This window comes from Colletotrichum phormii (genome assembly GCF_030913505.1).
Source record: "Colletotrichum phormii strain CBS 102054 chromosome Unknown BDP81scaffold_13, whole genome shotgun sequence".
NCBI lineage: Eukaryota > Fungi > Ascomycota > Sordariomycetes > Glomerellales > Glomerellaceae > Colletotrichum > Colletotrichum phormii.
Genome location: NW_026851455.1, coordinates 262,946 through 288,702, shown reverse-complemented (window position 1 = coordinate 288,702; position 25,757 = coordinate 262,946). Strand labels below are relative to the sequence as shown.

At 51.7% G+C, this 25,757-nt stretch overlaps 5 protein-coding genes across 5 annotated transcripts; 3 read left to right on the top strand and 2 right to left on the bottom strand.

The window, feature by feature from the left end:
• Positions 1–1,147: 1,147 nt before the first annotated feature.
• On the top strand, positions 1,148–1,819 carry BDP81DRAFT_450817 (uncharacterized protein; the record flags this gene model as incomplete). The annotated part of the gene is made up of 2 exons (XM_060592574.1): positions 1,148–1,396; positions 1,562–1,819. 2 exons carry the CDS (start codon positions 1,148–1,150, stop codon positions 1,817–1,819), a joined length of 507 nt encoding a protein of 168 aa, XP_060443661.1.
• Positions 1,820–6,478: 4,659 nt separating this feature from the next.
• BDP81DRAFT_44619 (phosphatidylinositol-specific phospholipase C) lies at positions 6,479–7,987 on the top strand. Its single transcript, XM_060592037.1, has one exon. The coding sequence runs from the start codon at positions 6,732–6,734 to the stop codon at positions 7,785–7,787; it is 1,056 nt and encodes a 351-aa protein (XP_060443660.1). The 5' UTR covers positions 6,479–6,731; the 3' UTR covers positions 7,788–7,987.
• Positions 7,988–16,816: 8,829 nt separating this feature from the next.
• On the top strand, positions 16,817–18,136 carry BDP81DRAFT_472637 (pectate lyase F). Its single transcript, XM_060594624.1, has 4 exons — positions 16,817–17,233; positions 17,305–17,558; positions 17,615–17,665; positions 17,741–18,136. Exons 1-4 carry the CDS (start codon positions 17,026–17,028, stop codon positions 17,939–17,941), a joined length of 714 nt encoding a protein of 237 aa, XP_060443659.1. The 5' UTR covers positions 16,817–17,025; the 3' UTR covers positions 17,942–18,136.
• An 804-nt stretch (positions 18,137–18,940) lies between these two features.
• Positions 18,941–21,177, bottom strand: BDP81DRAFT_430708 (TPR domain-containing protein). Its single transcript, XM_060590639.1, has one exon. The coding sequence runs from the start codon at positions 21,060–21,062 to the stop codon at positions 19,365–19,367; it is 1,698 nt and encodes a 565-aa protein (XP_060443658.1). The 5' UTR covers positions 21,063–21,177; the 3' UTR covers positions 18,941–19,364.
• Positions 21,178–21,934: 757 nt separating this feature from the next.
• Positions 21,935–23,521, bottom strand: BDP81DRAFT_323173 (amino acid permease; the record flags this gene model as incomplete). Its single annotated transcript, XM_060584771.1, has 1 exon — positions 21,935–23,521. The coding sequence occupies one exon, from the start codon at positions 23,519–23,521 to the stop codon at positions 21,935–21,937; it is 1,587 nt and encodes a 528-aa protein (XP_060443657.1).
• Positions 23,522–25,757: the final 2,236 nt, after the last annotated feature.

The following is a 25,757-nucleotide window of genomic DNA, read 5'->3' as shown; positions in this document are numbered from 1 at the left end:
CTTGATGCATACGATGTCGGAAATACGCGCTGCAGCGTCACGTTTGAGCCTTGAGTGCAGTCTAATTCCCGCGGCTTCGGGGAATCCCGAAGCCTCAACGTGGTTGGACCTCTTGACGTTTAAATCAACCCCTTCAATCTTGTTGCTTATCTTATTCCACCCACTCTGTTGATTGTTCCCAAGAAATGTCTGAGTCGTGAATGCATCCACCATCAGACAGGAACCTCCACATTGACATTTGCTTTGCGGATATCTCACCTTTTCCTTGTTCTTGCGTGCAGGGCGGCCACGTTTCGTCTGTCTGATCTTGATTCTCGGTCTTTGGGGCCATTGTTGCTGCTCCGAGAATGCCTCATGTCACTTGTACTCATATCATACTAATGACACCAGGTCTATGGTCGGAGTTCACTTCATCAGCATTCGCTTCTTCTCGCATCCTTCCCGCTGGCCGGTTGCTACCGTCTGCTTGTCTTATCCTCATCCGGCGTTGAGGTCCTGCTCATTCCCCGGTCACGAGTTGGCTCTCAGTCTCTTCTCGCGAGCCATTCCCCATGTTGCTTGCAGTCACGCAGTCACTCTATACGAGGGCAGGAACACCATGGCCGGGGCCGCCGGTAGTTTCGGGGGCGCAAACGGCATTAATAACATGTCTACTATATGATACTTTACCTCACTAGGTCGTTGATGGTGGTCTCGGCTCACGTCCATGATTCATCTACGGAGTACGGAGTACACCAGTCTACCAGATACTAGGTCACATTCATCATCTGCAGAGACAGTTCAGCAGCCGGGTCGTGTCCGTCGTTGTTCTCGTCATGGAACTGTTGCTGTCCCACGTTCCCGCCCGCACTCACACCCGATAAACACACCTATTCAAATTCACCATACGCGTACTCGCCTGGCGCGCTGATAACAGCATAGCACCGCGACGAAATGCGTTCTAGCGTTGCCGCTACCATTGAAAAAGCCCCTCATGGCTTGAGCCGCCGCATCAGGTTACACCCTCAACGCTCTCCCTGACTACCGTACCTTGCCCTCTTGCTGCAAAGGGGTATGCCCCCTATTGCCCTTTGGAAACCATTGATTTTGATTTGTGAGCATCGTCGAGCCTTCCCCTTCTCAGGACAGAAGCACCGGCGCCAAACACATGCGGCAGTGCTTTACCGACTTGGTCATGCTGCTTTGGCTCTTTGGCCGCTTTCTGTGCAGCGAGTCTGCCACTACTACCCTCCGAGGCATTCTGCCTTGGATACAGACGCTTGTCATTCCAGTTTCTTTGCATCCCATGTACGACAAATCGAAGCTATCGTCCGTCGCAAAGAAAGAAACACCGGACGAAATGCTCGGTACCGCGGCTTCTACCAGTACCAACGTGGTGAAGACTGAAGAGAACCTGGTGAGTCCATTACCATGGGCATGTTGGGAGGTTCTAAACCCCCATTCGGCAACGCTCGTGGCAATGGTCGCATGCATCCAGACAACCGAAGCCGCAGGGGGGTTGGTGGGCAAGCTTCTAAGTTTTAACTTCTAGTACCATGGTAATCTCGAAACATCATTCCAGGTGCGCCACCCGAGCAAAGAGCAGAATATTGCGGCACTTGTTTCCCAGAACCCCGCCACAAGCAGTTTTGGTGCATCTGTTTTGGGGGGTTCCGGAGAAATAAACACTCCCTTCGACTCGGTACTCTTCTACTCCGTACACGGTACAGAAGAAAAGGCCGGATGGCTGGGGAACGATAGAACGGGTGCCACGATATTCCCCGTCGCCCATCCATCCCACCCCGGAACGCCGAAAACTTTCAAGTTCACGTCCGCCTGAAGCTTCCGATCGAGACCGGGATCCATTCACGAATGACGCCGACCCTCGACGAGATACTCACTCATATGATATCTCAGCTGCCCAGCCTGCCCTACAATAGATTCCGACAAGGTTCACCTGCATCGCAACATGACATTGACAGTCGGGCACGCCATGCGGGCAGTGTGCTCATGCCAACATCATGTTAGCCTGACATCCTATGACTAAGCGCAGGCATGAATTCACCTCACCACCACATGACGAGCATCGACTTCGTATCACCAACCTCATGGTTTGCATCTGCATCTGCATCTGATAAACAAAACCCTCCCGAAAGAAAGAGGGGACCAATCCTGCCATAGAGGCCACGCCATTTCGGCACGAATCGGGCCTCGTGCCGCGAGAACGTATGCGCGAACGCGGCGCCGGATCCGGGGGCTGGTTTTCTCTCTCCTCACCAGGCCTATTACACAGGCGTATGCACGGGGACGCAACTCCGCGGGGTCGATTGCCAGATGTTCTTGCTCCTGGCTTCCCTTTTTGACGCAAGGCCTGAGTTGCTATATTGCTTCCTGTGTGTTGTGCACTTTGCTAAACAATTAAACCCTTCGATCACGGACGGAGTTGTCATCTCAAGCAGGCCGAATCGCTTCCGCAGGGAAAACCATCCGCCCACGGCCCAGGGAAGGATCTCAAAAAATAAAAATAAAACCAAAAAGTCAATTCAGCCATCTCCAATGGATGTGGAGTCGGCAGCGGCGGGGGGGGAAAGCGGCAGCGAACATGCTGCTTACCGCAGCAAAGTTGACAAGGACCTACCTGTTATCGACCGATGGCAGCAAAGAAACAAGATTCGGTTTCCAAAGGCCCGATAGGCGCGGCGTTTCCTCCGTAACAAGGAACAAGGTCGTTGTTCTCGTCTACGGAGAATCTGTTCAATCCTTTAAGCTTTGGAGGGTCCCTAACCAGCCCAGCCCAGCCCAGCCCAGCCAAGCAAGCATTCACCAGGAAACCCCCCTAATCCCAGCGTGCCCACGTCTCCCGCTCACGGTATCACCATCTCTCTATCTACAAATATTGAAACCATGGCGGCACCGCGAAGGAGATCGCAGACTCGTTCGCACTAACAGACCCGGAGTCTCAGTGTCCCGGCTGTTGGTCACCTCTTGGCCTTGGCCCCGCCAAGCGAGACGCTGGTGTATGTACTGCATGTAAAGGAGGAGGGGGGGGGGGGGGGGGACGGTCTTTCTTGGAGGCTCTTGTTGTCGAAATCGCAGGGACCTCTGCGCGCGATTGGCGAATAGTCTTTAATAATGTGAACGATGAGCGGTTCCCCTTCTCCGGAGGTGGGTGGGAAGGCACACTGGTGGTTGCACACTTTGATGGTGGGTGGTATGCAGCGCGACGCCTGCATACGAAAGGGATTGTAGGGTTTGTTGCGAAAAGATTGGGGTGATACGAGGCGCGACTTTCTTCGTACGGATCACATGAAGCCGTCGGGCGGCAATTGGGAAGTCTTTTTGGGGGAGGGGGATACCTACCATACGGCGGTTCGCCAGGGTCATCTCATCTTTTCATTGTTTCCGCGGGCGGCAAAAGTCCCTCGGCTGCCAGATGTTTCTCGGGAATATCGCAGGCTCACATGGTTCTTTCTGTCTAGGCAGGACGAGTTCGCTGGGCCCCTGAGGAAAGAGAAATACGGAGTGAACAGCGGCGGCGATTTCGGGAGCCTCTTCTCCAGTTGTCGACGAATAGTCGAATACTTCTCGCTCTCACTCCACTTCCATTTCACACCGTCCCCATCATCAAAAGATGGGAACCGCTCTTCATCCGGTTCGTGTGCCGCACTAGTTTGACTACAACATCCCCTCCTATTCACGGGGAACTAGTGATGCAGGCCGCGAACACGGACCCAGATACGTGATGCCGGGCCTTGAGGGCGAGGCAGACTTCAATCCCGTAAACCTTGAAGCTGGACGGGGGACGGGGACGGCGGCTGTTGACGTGCTTGACTTGTGGTCCACTGGTCCTGGGACTATAGGAGGGGGGCCTCTTCGCGGCACGTTCTGCCGTGCTGATGGCAGGTGGCAACAGAGAAGTGTTAGCCCGTTTATCCAGTTGTTGCTTTATGATTCGGATGCCCAGCTTCAACCTGTCATGATGGAGTTGCCATGCTCGACTGGGATATCTAGAGGTGGCGGAAGGCAACCGTCTTTGTCAGCATCCAACCTCATCACTATAAACCTAGAATTTATCACGGTTACATAGCAGTCACACAGACTATCAGGGCAAAGGCGTTTTCTGAAATCGATATAACCTGTCAGTGTCGAAGAAAGACTCGTATCGCCAACTTACAAGGTGGCAGTGGAACCGTTACTGTCAAAATTGCGACCGCCAAACAATCCAATAAGAATTGGCAAATAGCTTATCCCACGCTTCCCTTCGTTTCGTCTCAAGGCGATGTGGTTGAGCCTCCAATCATACTCATTGGCACATTGCCAAAACTATGAGTGTGATATCGCTCAAGCGGGGGCGAGAAGGCTTCCTGATATAGTAGAGTTGAGCTATTTTCAGTTGCTTTTCAGCCGCACAACTGTAACCCTCTGGATGTTGACCACTGGCTGGCTGCCATTTTGACGTCAAGCACTATCCTGTGCACGCTTTGGCGGAGACATCAAAAACTGTGAGATGTCATTGTCTCAACGATGGGGCCATATCATCGCGCCATGGTCACTTTGAGTTTGAGTTGACTGGAAATGCTACGAGAGCGGGCTCTATTCTAGTTGCCACCTCATGCGTACCCCGCCATCCAGCCACTGCGCGATACACTGCAGCAACATCGAGACTTGTCAAGAGAGTCGCGTCTATCTTTCTTACAAACAGTTATCTAGGCATGCCGACAGACCTCTATTGAATAAACAAAACGCAACAGATCTTTTGACAGCACAAGGCGGCGGGTCACGTCATGTACGCGTCCGCATAGTCGCAGATGACTGCCCGCTTTCGGTGGAGAGAGAGAGAGAGACTTTGAGCTTGGTGGGGGCCAGGCGGCGGATATGTGCGTTGACAGGACAGGGCCTTTTGGAACACTGGGTTTCCTGCGTGCGTGCGGGGGATGCGGTCGGTTCAGTGATGAAAACAGAGAGGTTGGAAAGGTTGTTGTTTTTGTAATCGATCATTCATGCGTGAAACTCAAGTCGGGCGGCGGCGGTTGCGGCGGCGGCAGCAGGACTCAAATGGGCCCAGTGTCAGGAGTACCATGAAGCCGTGATAGCGCGAGACACCTCCAGGTAAAACATGTCAGCGATCGGCATTCACAAACTGATCTTGCGGTCGAAGAAAATACAGTGTACTCCGTACCATACCGGCCGAAAGAGCTGATATGCATCGCGGGGACAGTCATATGCTTCCACCAACAGTCCCAAGTCCCAACCACCTGCCTATCACAAACGTGGGGGGAGAGAAGTACAGCATGCGCGACCAGTGACCATCCAGCCGGGGTGCCGGCATACCGGCTGGCTGCGTTTGCAAGTTTTCCAACAACCTGCTTTTGCCTTGTTTCTTGTTCATCTTGTGTGATGTCACACGCCCGACTCACCGCATGTTCCCGTGCGTGGGTTTCACATTTCCCTTGTCCATTGTGTGACCTCCTCGAGTTCCGGATAGATGAATACATGTAGTCTCGTGGACTATGGAATACTCTCGAGGTTCAGAAGGAGCGATGACAGCACAAGAGACGGCAAAGCAAGCAAACCGCAATATCATGAGCCGAATTAAGGTCTTTCTTTCCGAGGCCTACTTGAGGATTGGTTGGCGGGCCGAGCTGTCGTTGTTTCGGCGGTGACCGGGCCAGGATCGGCCGCGTGCTGTTCCCGCCGATGCCGCACGCGGGGCAGAGGCCTGTCTGTGCCTGTACGGATGCACCGCCGTGACCTGTAGGCCCCTGGGCAGTGGACGTTATGTGCTGATCCCTTGGTCTTATCGCCTGTCGACTAGCTAGCGGCTTTGAGATATGATGTCCGTACCTATGGGTACTAGCATCTGTACTTGGCACAGTCGTACACGATGCCGTAATCTTCATGATGGACTCAAAAGACTTACTTCAAGTTTCAACCTCTTCTCAATATGCTTCCCTCAATGTCAGGATGACCCCTATAATCTCAGGGACAACCCGCAAAAATATGGTGGAGCGCTTTGAGCCGCCCGCGTCCCGCCCGGAGGCGAAGGCACTTCCGGAACAACTTTGGTGCGGTCTTCGATTCATTTTCATGCGGCGCACGTGGGCCCCCAAAGATGAGCCACGGCGCGGACTTCCAACGGGGGAAACCAGTGACGTGACGTTCGGCTAGCTCTGAGGCTCATTCTCACTCTCGACTTCTCATTCTCCCTCGACAGTAAAAGCATCTGAACCTCACATGTCCGCGCCCTTTGCCCTCCTGAACCTTCTCTTTCTCTGAAGTGTGTGTGGGAGAAGTAAGTGCGGGAGATTCGGTTTTGTTGTTTGTACATCATTTCTTCTTCTCGTGTACCTAATTGGACGTCATTTCAAAGAACCGAGTCTTAGGCGTATCCCCCTTTATTTGATATCCCCTTCTTCAACGGCTCCAACAAGACTTACTGCCGAACATTGCGGGGGTCCCCTCTCCGTGCCGGAGACCTGCAGAGCACCGCACCGCGAGCGAGCCAAACAAGGTGCGAGGAGCTCCGTCATCCGCGTCTCACCCGAGAGAGGAGCCTCATCCGTGCATCGCGGACCTCTCGGATCCCACACCCCGCGTCCGCGCCTCTGCATCTCAGTACGACCTCACTCACCCGCTCACCCACTCACTCACTTCAAACGAGTGTGTGTATCACTCACTCACTCACTTACGCGTGCCCGTATCACCCACTCTCCTACACCCGCGGTTAATAGACCGCGGCGTAGCCTCCAAAGATGCGTTTCCACTGCATGCCCCTCCTCTACGTCCTCTCCTTCTTCCTCCTCGTCTCGGCCCTCTTCTCCGTCCTGCTCTCACTGGCCCCCTGCTTCGTCAAGTCCAAGAACCACTGCTACCGCGGCTATGAATCGCACTACTCCTTCGACGTCGACAAGGCCGACCATGCCGAATGGATGAAGGCCATCCCGGACGAGGCGAACCTCACCTCGCTCTCCATCCCGGGCACCCACGACACACTCACATACGACCTGACCAACCAGGTCTTCCAGTGCCAGAACCACAACCTCTCAGCCCAACTGCACGCCGGCATGCGGTACCTCGATATCCGGGGCCGCCTGGTCAACGACTCCATAGAGATCTATCACGCCTCCATGTACACGGGCCACTCCTACACAGAAGTCCTCCTCACCCTCTTTGACTTCCTCGACGACCATTCCAGCGAGACCATCGTCATGCGTCTCAAGGAGGAGGGCAGGCCCCTCGGCAACAACAGCATGACCTTTGAGGACGCCTTCAACTACTACCTGCACAACTCCACCGCCACATCCCCCGGCGCCAAATCCCACTTCCGCAAACACAACCCGCGCAAACCCTACCCGACCCTCGGCGCCCTCCGCGGCAAGATCTTCCTGCTCCAAAACTTCCCCTCCAAGGGCCCCGAGAGTCCTTATGGCGTCATCTGGGAGTCGGCCGACATGGTCCTGGAGGACCTCTGGATCATCCCCAGCGTCGAGCACCTCTACATGAAGTGGGAGGCCGTCGAGAACGCCCTCCGCCGCGCCGCCACCGCCAAGCCGCACGCCAACCGCGTGCTCTACCTCGCGCACCTGAGCGCCAGCGTCGGCGTGCTGCCCATCGAGGCGGCGGCGGGGAACCTCAACCGGACGGTGGCCGGCATCAACGACCGTACCGGCGACTGGCTCGCTGCGACGGCGGACCGGGGGGATAGCGGGAAGACGGGTATCGTCATTATCGATTTCCCCGGCAAGGAGCTTGTGGATCAGGTGCTGGCGCGGAATAGACCGCTAACGGACCGGAGTGCCGAGTTGTGAGGCCTCCTGATGTAGAGCTAGAATTGTATCTCGCCTCGGAGCGGATGTTTGTCGTATATCAAGCGTAATACCATGTTCTTTGATCAGCCTTGCTTTGACACTTCACCATCGCTTGTCCCTTTCCCCTCCCTATGATTAGCGCGGGTTTCAACAGTTAGATCTATTTGCTTTACACGATTCATGGACTTCCAGTACACGCCCCCTCATCGTTGGAAGGATAGACTATTCGAAATCTAGAAGTAGACGAACCCGCAATGCGAGGAGTCGATACCAAGATTCACTCCAAAGATTACCTTTACCTCGTTTTCGTTCTCGTCTTCCATGGCGAAACACCCAGCCAGTGGATGAAAGAAAAAAAAGTTTGCAACCGCCAAGTGTGGAAACAGCGGGACTACGACGTCAAAGACTCAAGGAAGATCTATCCATACAAAACATAACCAGGCTACGGAGCAACGGCCAAGCCAAAACAACGGCTGCGGGTGGGCGCCCCACTTCTCTCTTCCTCCTTTTTTTCCTTCTCGCTCGCCGACCCGCCCGAGATGAGGATCTTCGCCGGGGAAAGCGACTAGCGTCGGAAGCCGGGTGATCCGCATAGCCCGAAACGGCGCCGGCCTTGCTGTGGAGGTTTTCTTGACGAGGACTTATTACGCATTTACTTTTCTGCTGGTTTTTATGTTTTTTTCTCTGCCCGGCGAAGAGAAACGACCCCATCTGTCCCTGTCCGAAGTTTTACCCCCTTGGGTTTAACTGTTTGAGCGATTAGATCTCATCGCGAACCAAGATTTTGAGAGGGGGGTTTAGGGGTTCTTGCGGATAGGTACCTACTAGAAGACCTAAGACCTGTATACCATGTGAATGATTCGGGCCGTTTGGAAGACAAACAGGACACAGTCGCGCTCAGTGATGCTCTGATAGTGTTGGGACAAACTACAGAAAGCGGCGGCAAGGTCTTCTTTGTTCGCGGTTGACGCCGTCTGTATCGAGTGTTCATCATCACCCCTCATCAACGTTGTTGTCGACGCGTCTGTGGAGAAATCCCAGTTGAATATGCGTCAATTTCTCCTACAATCTCGATCGTTAAAGGAAAGCGACTGCGACGTGTTGTTTCCTTGACGCCGTCCCACCCCGGCTAATTCATTTCTCATCTGTGGTGTAGGTACTCGTGTGAGTCGTGTCTGTTCCCAAACCCCACAACTGGTAGCGTTTCTCGACGCCAACTACGCAAGTGGCGGTTTTTTCAGACTTGTGTGCGTACCCGAGCAGCCAAATCAGCCCGCTGTCCAAGGGCTTATTGGACATCTCCTTTATTGGTGGTGTTGCTGGGGGCCCAGGTGTAAAAAATGGGAACATGGTATTTCGGTTCGAGGTTGTGTTGTCCGATAGTGATTGGTTCCCAACATTACTTGGTCGTGTTTTCCACCAAGGCCCTCCGCGGCTCCGCCTCTTGCGAGAAAAGGATCTTCAGGAACGTGGATATCGCCGCACCATCTCACAAACCCCATGGAGTCACGGAGCTGAGGAACGATCTTCGTTGACGGCTCCGGTATATCCACTGAAGTCTTTAGCCCCCGGGAGAAAACCTCTGGTCTGGAACCCGATGTATCGATCGAGGGCTTGTGGTTCTGGAGCGGAGCTTTGATGTCGCTCGTCTTTGTTGTAACCTCTTCCTAGAATGCAGAATCCAGGCTTGACTCCGTGACTCCGTCATTCCCAGCTGAGCCAGCCTCCATCTGCCAAGATCGAAGCTTGAGAGAACCGAGTCCGATTGCCGAGTCCTTGGGGCGAGGAAGCTGTTTACGCAAAACACTCCCCGCCTCTTCCCATTTCCCCCTCTCTTAGCGTCGGGGCTGTTGAGGAGCATTGTTAGTTGCCTGGCATGTTACCTTAGGCAAAGTACTTTGAGAGGGTCATTGGGAAGGGGGCCTAAGATGGGACCTGGAGGACGTATAAGGCACTCACGATTACGTGGATTGGGGTTTGAGAATGCACATCTAGCGTTGACATCAGGTCAGTTGTGTAGGAACGGGTTAAGTAGATGGTTCTGGACTTGAAAGCTCACTCAAATGTGGAACTATATAGGATGTATGCTAGGTATATATAGTTTCTCTTTGTATAAGCTTGGCCTTCTGTTGACCTTGTGGGTATAGATAGGTTTGTTGATAGACTCTGAACAGGTTGATTCATTAATCATGTGTGGAAGAGAAAGATGCGATTCGGGTTACAACTTAGGGGTCCTGGGATGCGACGCTTCGAGACTCTACGTGTAGATTAGCCTTAGTTGCTGAGATCGATTTTTAGGGCTCTACGTGAAGAAGTTGAAGTTAGTGAATTCAACATCAAACAAGATAGACATACTATTCACTTGAAATAAGAGTCCATTTAAGAAAGACTATCGTTTATCAAGCATGCTTGATGTGAGCGTCTGAAACGCGCTTTTGCAAGGCTTCAATACTATATTTACAGTTCGATACGCTCGCTCTGGCTCCGGGATGGTCCACTTCAGACGCTTGAATGATGTATAATGCTGTGGTAAGATGTGATGAAGGAGCTTGGAAGCATCTGCTGTCTTACTCAAAGCGACATCTATATCTGATTTCGGTAAAGCAGTGAAGCAATTACATTTTCTATAGGAATGAGTCAAGGGGCTCAAGACTTTGACAGTAGGCCAGATTTGTCACGCACTAATGACATAGCTGCCAGAGGAGCAGTTGTTACCATGAGCTCCTATTCTAAAGGCTCTTGATCCATTCGTGCTCTTAAATGTTGTTTAGACTTGAGAAGATGCTTAGATAGGGATGCTATGGAACAATGACTTTGGTGGTAAAAATTAGTACCCAATTCTTCTGGTATTCTCAACTCTATATGCGCTGACTTCCTTGCTAAGTAGTGAATGAGTCACCAAGGCATTCGCTGCAAAGTGCCTGTATCCAACAAGCCACGCTTTACAGAAACATCTCCCGAGCATTACACGTGGCTGTGGACGAGTGCGACTTTGAGAAAAGTTCCACTGCGTTCAGCACTTCTTACGCTCTTGATCTTGCGCCTTTGTCCAGTGTGTTTCTGCTTGCTGAGAAGTTCGATCAGAGTCAGATGAGCAAGTTCAGATGAATTTCAATATGTTGGAAAACATGGTTCTTGCCGTTTCCAGTACCCATTACAAAAGATCCCGGAGACGCGGGAGGAATTATGTATATTTGTAACAAGGGAAGGTGATTTAGTCAGGAAAAAACAACCATGTTGACAGCACCTAAATCCTGTTTCACTAAGGACTTGAAGTCGTATGATATTCGTAGGCTATTGAGATCACTTTCGAAGATTTCAAGAGGTTGAAGCTCTAGCTTGGCTGAAAAGCATAGCATATGAAATTGAATTCTCTCAACAGCTACTCAAACTCCTTCACCCAGAGCTTACGAACACAGTTTACCGATATCTCTTCTAGATACGATACCTGATATCGTAAATAGATCCAAAGATGAGCCCTCCACGCCGACCTATTCCCGAAAGCTGGAGGCTTTCTCATAGTAAAGTGGTGACGATGTATCAAAAACATCTTTGTCTGTACTCGTACTTTCCCTCATCACACACCATGACGAGACCACCACGCTGCCGATCTGCGAATGCTAGGGAATAGAAGTCAATAGCTGTAAGTCTTCTTACCTATCTGTGGGAAGCCAAGGATTTCATTTTAGTTCGTGTGTCCAAATTGGCCAACTTGAATCAACGTAATGTTGTTGCACTACAAGGCACATCAACGTTCCCTTTCCACCAACTGAGATGGCTCTCTAGTGCTTACCAATACTCAAGAATCTGACGGCGGGAGCGAAAGCCGTCGATGACTTCTCTCGGCAGAGTTGTTAGACACGCGACTCATGCTAAAGGCCTAGAACATAGTTCAGATAATGCAGCTCGCCGTAAACGTAACCCCATGCTTCCTATTCAACGCATGAGTCGCGGCTTGCGAAGCTACAAAAGACCCCTCCCATGATATGCGGGTCTATCCGCTTCGTCGGTTCCTCGGAGCCAGGGGTTCAGGCGGGGTGGCTTCGGCCAAAGCCGACGACGGTCTGTAAATACGATGGTGCCCATATTGGGATCTAGGCTTCTGAAGTGAGCAGATTCAATGAGTTTGAGTTCGATACCATTACAAACTGGGCTTCATCTCCAGATTCACCTATTCGCTCGTATTGAGAGCTGGGCCCAGGATCGGTGATGGGCGCCGTAGGCTGAGCTATGATGCGATGTTCCTATGTTCCTCTCCGCTTTCTTCCCTGGGACGATTGCTACTGGGCACTTAGTCATTTTGACCATGGGTTCGACAAAGAGAACCAAGAACATAGTAAAGCTACGCGTCCGAGTGAAGTCTATCAACATTTGAGACTTATCTGATATCGGGATTTGGAGTCGGAGGGCTTGTTGGTTCCGACAGTGGGAAAACCACGACTGTTCGTTCTTTCACAGTGTATTGCAAGCTTCCCGTCATTCCAGACATGGAAACTGAATAAAGAAGCTGATATTTTCTCATGCCTAGTTCTGCAAGATTGTACGAGCAACCTGATAGTCTAGACAGGCTTGAAGATGCCTGTTAAGATTGCATTGTCACGTGGGAGGTAGTTTTCAATCGGATGAAGCGGATGAATTTGGCAATTCTTAGGTCTGCTGTTGGTGCAGAGTAAATAATGAAAGAATTTGGCTTCAGAATCATTGAACTCTCATTGCCATCTAAAGTTCTCCAATATTAGAGTTACTGGTTGTCAGTATGCGAGTCTTCAGGCCAAAATCGCTCCCCTGGACCAATGCCACTGAAGCATTGTCATTTCTTTGAAAATCTCGACAATGCTTCAAATGGCCAAAAAGAGACCCTCCGGCCTCAAGGGAAAAGCCCCATTTCCCTACCCAAGGGGTAGTCAATAGGCATCGGGTAGGAGGCTATTTCGGATGTTCTTGGCAACACCGGATCAACTGATGGCCATGCACAAGGTTACACATGGCTTCACGAAGGCACACTTAAATCATCCCATGCATCCAATGTTGTAGGAGCACTTGATGATCCGTGATCTAGAAGATCTTGCCGCGGTCCGCGGCGAATAGCGGTGGAGTCGTGACCGAGGATCCATAAACTATCAAGATGGCCTTTGTAATGTTGCAATAGGAACCGAGGACCCCTGTGTAGCCCTGCAGGGTCAATACATTGTCCCTCTAAGTACTCCGTACATTGCCGATTGAAAGTTGATTGGAATTGACTGTGTCGATTCGAAGTCATGGCTGCAAATTTTATCCATGTTCTTAGGGTCGCGTGAGCAACTATCTCACGAGCGGGACGCGGTTTCGATCTAACTTCTGACAGAACAGCTTCTTCAGGTAATATTAAGTATGATTGGCCGGGATGGGATGACGCGCAGGACGCTTTTTCATCTTAAGGTTCTTAGTGAAGGCATTATGGTTCATCCAGTTAACCACTTTCAAAGCCGTGGTGATATTGGGGTATTCTCTTGAGTAATATAGACAAGGGTCCTAGAATGGTCATGTCTCCCTCCCCAGCTCCGTCACGAAGTGACAGCGCTCACCTGAAGTTTTGCCGAGCAATGCACTTTCCGCTGACTTGGAGTTACGGGCGGAGGGAAAACATGAAACACTTGGCCAAGGGGGTGATCCCAGAGGAGTTAAAATGACTTGGTAAAGTGCCGCGGACGTAAATAAACGGCGCACCAAGAAAGAGGCAGTGACAAGCGATAGAGTTCAGATCGGATGAAGATCCAATTGGAAGGGAAATCCCAGGCAGTGGACTAAATACTGGGACACCTCGACTGAGAAGTCATTAAGGATAAATTGAACATGTTTGTCATGTGGACTGACGATGCAACGGTACCGTCGGTATCACGGCGAGCGATTCCCTTTTCTGAGCCGACTTTTAGTCGGCTCGCATTTCGGGTCCTAGCTCTTTCATAGCCGGTCATGGTCGAGTCGGTACCTTCGGTCTCGTTATTGAAGGCCGAGTCCGAGTTTGTGGGCTGCGGATCGTGATCGCAAAACTCCTGTAGAATACCACGGAAGAGGAACGACTCACGAGTGAGCTTTGGTCCGGGTTCCGCTAGATTCTTGATTTCCACGGAAATTGGCAGACCTAGCAAAGGATCAAAAGGGTGATGGACAATGGAAGCATTGAGAAAAAATTGGTGGCATTGCTGCAGTGAGCGCTCGCCGCCTGGTTGAATCAGAATTTTGAGATTTGCCAAGACTTTGGTCTCCATGGCCGTGGTATCGCGGGAAGCTTGGCGGCAGGGTTCAACGAGGGATGAGTGAAATTCGGCCCTAACCTTTCTCCTCAGGATCGCACCACATAATTTGTGAAGTCTTCAGACGGAATAGATTACCAGGCATACCAGGATGGGCATTCAAATTCGAAGGTTTGTCCTGCGGCGAGGTAGCGTAGTTGTTTGACGAAACCTGAGATGTCGGCCTGGAATCTAGCTTTACACAATTGCAGACCCAGTATGAAAGGTCGTCGCAAAACGGGCGCTTGGAGTCAACTGATGACGAACATGGACAGCATCCGACTTTTTCTGCCAAACTCCGTGGTATCAGTTTTCACTCGCGTCAAGCTAGGAAGTTTTTCTCTCTAGCGGCAAACAAACGTGGGGAACCCCCGAGAGTCAAAATGCGCCTTTTGCCCTTCGGCACCTCTCACTTGGTTTTCCAAGCACGGCTGCCTAGGTGACGAAAGCATGGCAGCCGCGGGCCCGTTGATACCTGTATTCATCTAGTCGCAAAGAGGGGGTAAGGAAGAACCACATTCGAAAGAGGCAGCCCGGATGAGCTTGATTGGATGAGCTTAATTGGATGACTTCGTTTGCCAATGATATGTGGACGATGCTAATGGGAGGGTCTGTTCAGTCCTGAAATGGGTACGATGTCAACAGTGCTGGCCGAAGACTTCGCCCTAAGCCATATGCAGGTAATAGTCTCAAATATCCTTGGGTCTGCGCATGGAGATTGCGGGGCATATGGAAAGTAGGAAGTCCGGTGTGTAAAGGAAGCAGTCGCACCCTTTCCCTGATGTGGAATGTTAAGCCGTGTCACAGTAGACGGGGCTGGGAGATTCATCGGGAATAAGTTCAGTTGGAAGCGCCAAGTGAGTGTTTGATGGGAATACCAAGAGCTGCGTGATTGCGATGTTCTCCAGTCTCGAGAATGCCAATACTGACGGAGCATCCGTTGACAGTCTGAGAATTTCAGGTGAAATGGATACCATAATACGGTGAGGTGGACAAGATGTCCATTCCCAACGCCCACAAGGCGACGGAAAGAGGACGATTCTCCCGGTTGCCTGTGCGCTTCGGAGAGAAGCCGGATTGACATCCTCCAGCATAGCCTCAGAAACGGAGTCTAATGGGGGAAAAGCGGGAGATAATCCCAAGCAGCCCCTGAAGGGAGGAAAAAGCAACAGGCAGGTCCCAAGGGCTGGGCACGTGGGAAGCGTAAATGTTGGTCCAATGACCTCGAAAGGAGGTTGTTAGGATTCTAAGCAATAATGAAAAAGCGGCAAGGGTAGGTGAGGGCTGCCTCAAAACTTCAGATGACAGCCGCCAAACGTGCTGGCAGAACACTGATGGCAACATGGGTACTAGATAAGGTTAGACATGGTCAAACAGACTCCCGGAGAACATAACATGTGTCCCTGGTCTCGGTCGCGGTGGGGCCGGTGGATGGCGTCTGCTTCCGATGATACTTTTGAGGAGAGTCCGTTCTGAACAACAATTGGATCGGTGGATTCCTTTTCCTCGCAAGACTGCCATGCAGCCATAGGAATGATGGAAAAACATCGTCCAAAAGAATGGTGTGCGGGGCTAAGTTCCCCTGGCAATTTTCTAACAAGAGCTTTTGGGGCGAGTTTGACTCTTGGCATTAATAAACATCCAGCACCAGACTAGGTTGTTAGCTGCGGCAATCCATCCCATTGTACACACAAGAGTCTTGGCAACCCCGCCTTACAGACCACCACCAACAACAACCCATATCACAGAATGGACTCTTCTTCGCGTTGGGGCCACGCTTGCCGAACAACTATGCTTACTGTTGTTGTACCTCCTACTCCTGAGACAAGATCTTAGCAGGATCACGTCCATTGGACACACTTGAGTCGCCTGCCAGTTTGTGAGCGGCCTACTCAGAGGAGCCCCTTGCGCGACGAACCTGGTCATTGGGCTCATAGATTCGATACCACATGGCTTAACTTCTTTTTGAGGTCGGGATAGCTCTCAGATTGGATCACATCTGGCCGGACGCCGAAGAGGTCGACAACTTACCGTCACACCGTCATCCGTGATCCGATCAAGTACCTCATACAGCTACAGATATACCATAGACTCGGGACTCGGTAAATATCTAAGGTGTGGCAGAGTCTTGTGATTCGACAGTGGCGGGCGCTTCTCCTCCCTTTTCATCAGGCTACTTTTGGTTCAAGCGAACCCAAGAGTTTCATCAAATGTAATGTTACCGCCCTTGCGTGCAGTGCTGTTGGTATCCCTATCACAGGGAAGTTGGTTCTGGGGGTGAGGAAGTATCAATATCGCTGTATTGATTGATTCTGCGTAAGGAGTAGAAGGGAGATTCCAACCGGAGGTTAGGTGGACCGTCGAGGTGTAATTGTACCCTCTCGAGGTGGCCCCTGCTCTACCCTTACTCACGGTCGAATTGGGCTTCCAACCCGACAAGTGCTGATTGCAAGTGATTGCCGGGTAAAGCACTCAACGGGACCAGATCCCCAAGAAAGACCCAAGTTTCCAACGCAGACGCCGGTACGCGGAGCAAATCTCCAAAGTGACCCCATCAGCGTCAACAAGCATCACGCAGAAGCAACCATGCAAGCATCTCCCGGGCCCGCCTGTATGTATGTCCACCAATGATCCAAATCCCCGTGCGATCCGTCGTCTCCTCACCCGCGGGCTTGGGGAGCCCCCCCCACTCACCTAGTCCTGACACGGGCGACACCGGGTTCTTTTACCTAGACACTTCTGGTGAGTAGTAAAGTTGCGATGGGGATAGTGTGAGCTTTTCAGCCTTGGCAGGACTCGTTGAACCAGGAACCTCTGCCTTGAGAAGGTTTATATATAAGTCCTCGGGTTGTCCGACCTATTCGCATTCAGTTCTTTCTGCCCATCACTCTCACGTTCTTTCAACTCTAAACCAACTACTACATTCATTCTTTACTTTTTCGAGTGTATATATACTCTTGTTCAACATGCAGTTCCTTAAATTCGGCCTGGTGCCTTTGTTGGCCGCCCTCCCCGGCGCTCTCGCCTGCAACGGCTACACTGGCGGAGTCCCCAAGGCGACCGGTACCGTCACCTCCAAGTCTTACATCGAGATCAAGGCTGGTCAGGTCTACGACGGAAAGTGGCAGCGCTTCGACCGCGGCTCCGGTGCCTGCGGTGGACAGTCCGAGGGTGGTGAGTAGCCAATATCCTATTTTACATGCATCACTTGTGTCTGGATACCTAACAAATGTTCTTCCTCCAAGACTACAAGGATTCTGTTTTCTACATCCAGGCCGGCGGTACCCTGAAGAACGCCATCATTGGCAAGAACCAGGCCGAGGGTGTTCACTGCAACGGACACTGCACCCTCGAGTTTGTTTGGTTCGAGGACGTCTGCGAGGACGCCATCTCCATCAAGAACGACAAGGCCGGAACCCAGACCTGGATCGTCGGTGGCGGTGCGTACCACGCTTCTGACAAGGTCATCCAGCACAACGGCTGCGGTACCGTCAACGTGGTGAGTATCGATCGATTGCAATTTTCGAAAGCAAGCATATGCTAACATTGAGCAAGATCAACTACTACGTCGAGGACTACGGCAAGCTCTACCGCTCTTGCGGAAACGTAAGTCAACCTTTCATATTACATGTGACTCTACCTCGCAACAAAGCCAGCTAACCTCTCTCTCAACCTTCACAGTGCAAGACTCAGTGCAAGCGCAACGTCTACATGGAGGGCGTCACCGCCAAGAACGGTGGCGAGCTTTCCGGCATCAACCTGACTTACAAGGACACCGCCACCCTCAAGAACGTCTGCGCCGACGCCAAGACCAAGTGCCAGATGTACAACGGCTGTACTGGTGGCTGCGAGCCCTCCAAGGCTGGCACCTGCTCTGGCTAAGCTTTTGAAGCATGCTTAAAGACATTGTTGCTCATTGCCCAAGCGGTGGTGCGAACATACAGAGAAACAATGGAGTGTTCAAACCTGAGCTACTCCTAGTCTATTTGACTTCTTGTACATAATATATATTACCGTGTGGGAAACCACGTACTTACTTACACTATTCACTATCTCAAGGGCTTTATGATAGCCCGGAACATGGTCCTCCAATAGCCGTTGAAGTGAGAGATATTTGTCATGTTACGTGAGCACTTACAACATCCTCTTAGCTGCTGAAGTATTGTTGTCGGATTTGAAGTCCAATTCGACCGCGGATAAGGGCAAGAGCATGGGCCACCTCGAGGTGGTACAATTAGACCGCGACTACCCAACCAACCTACGGTTGGAATCTCCCTTTTACACATTACGCAGAATCAATCAATACAGAGATATTGATACTTCGTCACCCCCAGGACCCTACGGTTCGAACCGACTTCCCTGTGATAGGGATACCAACAATTGTTAATATTACTCGAGGCTTTCCGCCACTTTTAATCGTTGCTGAATTTCTCAGGTGACAACTACCGATGTTTCAGAGTGGACCCTCTCCGAGAGTAACCTAGATTGTTAGGTTTAGACTTGCATAACTAGGCAACTTCTATCCTGAACCCCGGCCTAGAACTTGCCAAATAGGCAGTTGGAAGTACGCTGCCTACCGGCTTCTCTTATGAAGACTTTTTCGTCGTACCACATTCATGAACCAAGCTACGGATATAGCGGCGTGGGTTGTTACGGCCGATGCGAGGTCATACATAGTCCCGTTGGAGATAGCAAGATCGAGGGGTTGGATGAAGTCCATAGAATACAAATACATGGAGCGGAGGTTCGGATGTCATTGATCGAACCACTTTCATCGACCGTAATGAAATCGGACTTCTGCTCCGGAATGTGAAATACCTACAGTTAGTATGGAATCTGAAATTTTTCTTGAATTGAAACCAAAAGGGATGACGATGTCTTAGCATTCTGTTTGTCATCTGAGTTATTCGAAGAAAGAAGCACCAGATCACAAAGCCGATAGGGCTAAGTAAAAGAAATTGTATCACAGGCGAAGCAAATACGTCAACCGCACTTGTATGATCGGCTTGAGTAGGTAAAAGGATTGGCCGTTATTGAAGAGATTTGTAATTCTAGTGAAGTAAAAGTGATCTCTTCTTGTTTTTGCTAAACCACGAAACGAATGCTTTCCGTTGATGCAATCCCTTTCCGTTATGCCCATGTCCTTCCCGTCCAATGCCCTTGTCAGTCTGAAGCTACCCATTTCCATGATCCATCTCACTACACCATCCATTTCCTCGCCTGGAAGCCAGTGTCATAAACTGGCACGTGGTCTCTCAAGGTCTCTGAGGCGACGCTGAGACGGAGGCCTCAGGGACCGCACCTGTCAATCGACCGTCTTCAAGCGACAGAAGCACGAAGACTTGACGGGAACGTCCGCCACGGCTAACGCCAGTTGAAGTTGCGGCTTGAGGATCTTGGCCTCGTCTACCCGGCCCAACTTCATCAGACACTCGTAGAATCCGTGCAGTGCCCACACGTTGTTAGGATGTCGCAGAGCCCGTGGCAACGTCTCGTCAACCCCGAGGTCTGCGCTGTAGACAGCCGCTGCCTCCTCGACATGGCCCTGCTCCAGCAGTAGCGCGCCGAGCGCATGTCGTGCTGGTTGCATCCACCCCCATGGCTCATCGTAGGGTAGTGCATCGTCTCTCTCCACAGCTTTCCGCAGATGAGCAAAAGCGATATCGTAGTCCTTCTTTCGGTATGCCAACTCTCCATCTAGCATAGCCTCGGCAATGGAGAGAATCGACTGACAAGTGTTGTTAAAGACCGAGCGAGATAACGGTACCCGTTTTACTGCCTCGGCAAAGAGTACGCGCTGCTTTTCCGCCTCTTCGATTCGGCCCTGCACAGCGTAGGCTATGCCCTTTGCATAGTGTGTCATGGCAATGGTTGAGCAGTAAAGCTTGGGATCTCGCGGGAGTTCAAGAGCGTGGATAGCTTCCCAGCGGCCGAAACGAACGAGAGCATGCATTCTCATACCGAGGAAGCCCTCAAGCCAGTCTGCCATTGGCGGGGACTCGACTCGCAGGAGATCTTCAGAAATAGTCGACTCAAGCTCTTCCACCGTTATGAGGGCTACCCGAGACTGACCGCACAACATGGCGGCATATAGCCTGAAGTGAAAGTCATGAGACCGGTACAGTGTGTAGAAGTTGAGAGGGCCCTCGCGGGCGAGAAACTTGGAGTCGGCACGGATCGCGTCAGAGTTGGAAGCGATGGCGCGACGATATTCTCCACAGATAATGTCCAGATGCGTGGGCATGTGCTCGAGATGTCCCGCGTCTGGGACAAGTCCGCGAAGATTGTCAGCTATAGTCAGGGCGGCTTCCGGAGTTGGTGACATTTCCATGAGATGGATATATAGATGAAGGAGGCCTGGATGTTGCAAGGAGCCTCTCAGCCTGAAAGTGCGGTCCATCACATCCTTGATCTCCAACGTCCTGGCACCTGGCGTTGGCTTTCCAGTCCTGTAGTCCCATAACTTCCAAGGCGTAACATTCATGGTGGCGTCCGTCCACAAAGCAACCACATCGAGGTCATCAGGATATGCTTGCAGTACCAGGTCCATGGCTTGGGCATAGTCCTGGTTCCACTTCGAGCAATCTTCCGCCGGCTTCTCCTGCGGGTAGCGACAAGACAAAGCATTGATGAGCGCAATCTCGACCGGCGTAGCCTTGCCTGAGTGGCTCTTTGCCTGCATGATCGTGTGATGTGCACGTTTGGTCGTATCAGCGAGATCTTCTCCATCAAAAACCTTCCATGGCTTGTTGTAGTTGGGCCCAAGGACGAATGCGAGTCCCCAGTAGGCCATGGCGCAGAACGGGTCATTCTCAATGACTTTCCGGAAGCACCTCGCTGACTCCTCATGGTTGAAGGCATACGCCCACGTCAGGCCGCGGTTGAACCATACCTGAGCATCCTGGTTCGACGTACTCACGGCGCGATGGAATGTGCCGAGATTGTACGGATAGGCGGTGTCGTTGTATGAGCTGAGGGCGGACGATGTAGCCTTGCTTCTCATTTTGGCGGATGCTTGGCGCTAGCTGGCTGACGGGAGATCTTTCCTGTATCAAATGGTACCGGTGACAGGCCCGGGGTGCGAGAGCTGGGGGAGGGACAGGAATCGGGATGTTGGGGTGGGTGTCGATTGGTTGAGACACCTGCCGTCAATGATGTATTAGTAGACGTGCCGCGTCGGACTATCATTTCGCCGCCTGAGTACCTAGTTCCCCCTCAATCCCACCGTTCCCGTTGTCCCACGTCGTGAACCTAAAAACCATCCGCCCGGAAACATTGCTGAAACCCCGGTAAGTCAAAGCACTGATACGCACATATTCATCTGGACGCTCCTTCTACATGTCAGTCGGCTGTTATAATAGAGTCCGGAGCAGTGGAGAGTCTAGCATATCATCTCACACGGACTGTTGTCAACTTCGATGACACGGTCGATAGTTTGGATGACTTCTCGAACTCGGCGAACTCAGCCTTGAACTTAACCGCTGCAGTAAGCTGCCTTGTCATAAAACCTGTCTTGGAAACCAACTGTTTGTCTTCATTGCTATGCAACAACTACATTGAATCAATCCCATTCACGATCAACCACTTTCCATCCGGAGACTTTCCCTCCTCAGAACGGCGGAAACATTTGAGTGAACGGAGAGATCTGTGCTCAAATCGCTTGAATATTCGCTAGAGCAGATATCCCTCCATGGGGTATGCATGATTGTGTAGTTGGTGCTTCTCGCAAGTAGGCTTAAGGCTACTGTACGCGACACGCTCGGGCTGCAATAGAAATCGACTTAGTTTATGACACGGGAAAGCATATCTTATTGGCTAAAGCCGTTGGACTTGAATGAATATGGGATTATGGATATTTTTTGGCTTTGAAATAAATCAGCCTGCATGGTGGTGAGATGCTGCTTCTATCACGGCACCACCTGTGGTTGTCGGACCTTTGTACCCCTTTCTTGCCCCTAGCATCCACCAGAGACCAACGAATATGGTGAGGCCACCCCATATCAAGCATGCATAGTTCATTGACTGGGCATCTGTCGGCAGGGCGAAAGGGAAGCAGTAGATGACGAACCACACCAGCATGTAAGAGCACGCAACGCCGTTGATGGCAAAGCCAATCCATCCACGCATATGGAAGGGACCGTACGCGATCATCTTTCTCCCCGAAAGGAGATTGGGTAGTATGGCAGCGAGATAGGAACTGCTTGAAAGAAGAATGAAACTTCCGACAAAAGCGTTGAAAGCCGTCGTACTGCCGACGTAGATTGCTCCGAGAATGGTAACCAGGATGGCTGACAAGACCGTAGACCACATGGGCATGCCCAGCCTTGGGTTAATATGTCCGAGCAGGGCGGGACGGGGACTCGCGCCGTCACGGGCGAGGGCCCATAGCGTGCGGCCGCAAGTGATGTACAATCCCATGAGCGTCAGACCAATGCAGATGAGGACGAGGGCGAGCAAACCGGTCGCGCCGGCAGCGGAGCCAGTTGCCTGACGGTAGATCTCGGCGATCGGGTACGGGGATTCGAAGAGAGCATCATAGTCGTTGATCGCGTACATAATAGTGACCAAGTAACAGAAACCAGTGATGAAGCCGATGCTCAGCTGCAAGCCGAGAGCGATTGGGACGTTGCGCTGAGGGTTCGGAATCTCCTCCGCCAAATGGGTCGTCGCATCGACGGCACCGACACTGAAAGCTCCATTCAGCATTCCGGCTACAAAGACAAAGCCATTCGGGTATCCGATGTCGGCGGTCCACTCGGTCCAAACAAAGGAGGAAGATGCATGCGGCGGCCGTCCACCCCGGCCAGGCATGACGGCTACAGTGATGATAGTGATGAGGAAACCTGCAACAATCGCAAAGACACCAAAGTCGTTGATTCGCGGCATGGCACTGTTAGCCATGCAGACGATGGCACATGCGAGCCATGTCGCAATGATGTAGACGATGAAGACGTGCCAGGGCTTGGCCTCGAAACCCGCGTGGTTGAGCGCGTACATCTGGACTACCGTGTTGCCGAAGATCGATGCCATGCTGGCCGCGCCGAGAATCCAAGCGAGGTAGTTCCACCAGCCGGCGAAGAAGCCCACGATGCGGCCCCATCGACGGCCGGGTGTGACGGAGGCCCAGTGGTACACTCCGGCGGACGAAGGAATGGCGCTCGCTAGCTCAGCGATGCTGGCCGCGACAGTCCAGTAGCAGACCGACACGGCGACGAACTCGTACAGGACGCCCGGGGGACCGCCGTTGAAGATGGCGACGAGGATGGATCCTCCGATCGCTGGCCAGACATTGCCGACTACCAATCCGACACCGGCGAGGGATATCAGATTGAAGTTGCGCTCGAGTTCCTGGACGTGGCCGGACGCGTTGATGGCTACATCGTGCTGGTCGGCCGATCGTGTCTTGTTGACATTGGGGGCTGTGGCCTCGCTGTCGTCGTGGAGTTTGGTATCGCGATCCATGCTTGGCGCGTGTTGAGAGTCAGGAAGATGCATACGGACCTACTGCTGGTCTTCGAGAAGTTCTGGGGAGGAAAGTCGAGGCGGGCCTGTCTAGATAGACATCCAAACGCGACCGGCCCGGTGCTACCTCAATATTCCCGAGAAATTTAGTAGCGGTATTCACGGAATGACGATATCGGCACTCATTGTCACTCAAATTGCTGCTTCATTGATCAATTTCGCCGACGGCGCCCCCAACTTGAAATAGTTCAGGTGCCCGGCGGCACTCATTCAACGTGCCAATGGTCTGATGGTGCGACTTGGTCGCGGGGGAATCATCCCTTTTGATAATCGGTATCGCCACTAGCAACCAGAGATCCCTGAGATATCTCCCAGTTAGGGGGAAGGGATTGGCTGTGCTGGCCATTCAAGTGCCGGACACTTATCCGGGAATGTCACTGAACCCAGCCACTGGGCACCCCTACTAAGGTTAAGCTCATAGGCCAGCGCTACTCCAAGTCTGGCAATTAAGTTGCAGACACTACATGAAAGCCATGAAGGTATCGAGCCGGAGCCGGTTGTCGTCTTCGATGCCGTTACGTACTTTAAACATGCGAATCTTTCTCCCCGCAAAGTTGATGGAGCACAGAGTCAGCGGAGAGATCAATTGTGGCCCTTAAGACGGAGTTTAGGTGCCGGTTAGATCCACTGATTGCATGGGCGCAAAGAAAATCTTACGCAAGAGCTTGACCACGCTTTGCGGGGGAACAGGCCGCCGGCTCTTGGCTTTGGGGGAATCTGCTTAGTAACAAAGACCGCGATTGTGAACGCAAACTGGCCTGGTGAAGAGTCTGGGGGATTGAGAGAAGCATTTCGAATACGATACGAGAGCTCTTTCAAAGATGATGCTCAACGACCGGAATCTCTACACGCCCAACTAAGGCATAGGCGCATCATGGCCGAATAACTTCTTGCATGACATCTTACCTTACTATTCTTGAATGGTAAGACCCACGGTTGGCATGACGACCGTACCTAGCCTGCGTTGAGATGGATAAGCTTAGAGAGAGAAGAAAGATGTAGAGTAGAGGATATGGCGTAGGAGGATTGTAAGAAGATTTTATGAAAATCATGTCTGCTATGCTTGAAAATCGGACTTTCGGACTTTCGAATAGCGTTAGAAAAGTCCACGCTGTTATCAAGACCCAATACCAGGACCAAGCGAGGTAACAAAGCAGCCCCAAGCTCTGCGTGTATAGCACCAGCCGCAGTTCAGTCTTGGCTTGACACTTTTCTTGGAAGATAATTTCAATGTTTGACGCATACACTTGTGACTCTTTTGTGGTTAATCGGCGCCCGAAGGCGCCGACTAAAACCCCACTTCGGCCTGGGTGGGATCGACATACGGGAGCGGCTTCCTGCACAGTCCCGCGAAAGTTCAAAAATCCCCGTTCGACTTCATCAACCCAATCTTGTTATTTTCCGTAACATTGACGGCTGTGCAGATCCCGCCATGTCACGGTAGCGGCTCCCACACTTGGCCTTTAAACACACGACACCACATCGCTGTCGCAAAAAGCAAGTAATAGTTCACAGACTACGGTGGCGGGTTAGAACTCGGTACATGAGCACTCTGGTATGTTCCTGGCTCCTCTTGGTCAGACTAGAACAACGGCGGTTCAGTCATCCGCTGGTATGGCTTATGTTTTGACAACAGGCATTGCGGATATTAAGAAAGAAAGATTGTGGGGTGGGGTCCGCCTCCAAGTCAAGCGTCTCTGATGTTGTCCAGGTAGGCGTGGCGCCTATTGTAACGCAGACCTTCTATAAGGTAATCGTCTAGGCCTGTAGTCACTCAAGTTCTGATGCATCAAAGTCATTGAATGTCGGGCTATCGGCAAGGGTATGTCGTGCTGGGTCGTTGAGCTCTCGTCCATAGTTGAGACTAGTGGGGTGGTGAACAGAGGCAATGCATTCCGAATTCAATGACGTAGGTAGTCCGTCTTTTGTCAAGATATGAACTTGAATTGCGTGTAAAGTGTGGCATATTCGGGTATCGTGGTTTTCGAAAGCTGCTCTTAAAAGGCTTGGAGCAAGCTCTCACTCAGAATGGCCAGGATGCTCACAAAGCCCGTCAAAGTCACACGTAGATTTACCAGTCAAGATTTAGTTGTCATATTTTGGCGTATACTGACACAAAGCAACATGAAGAGTACACTTGATAGCACTAGTCACCGTTCCCCGAGACGATATGAGA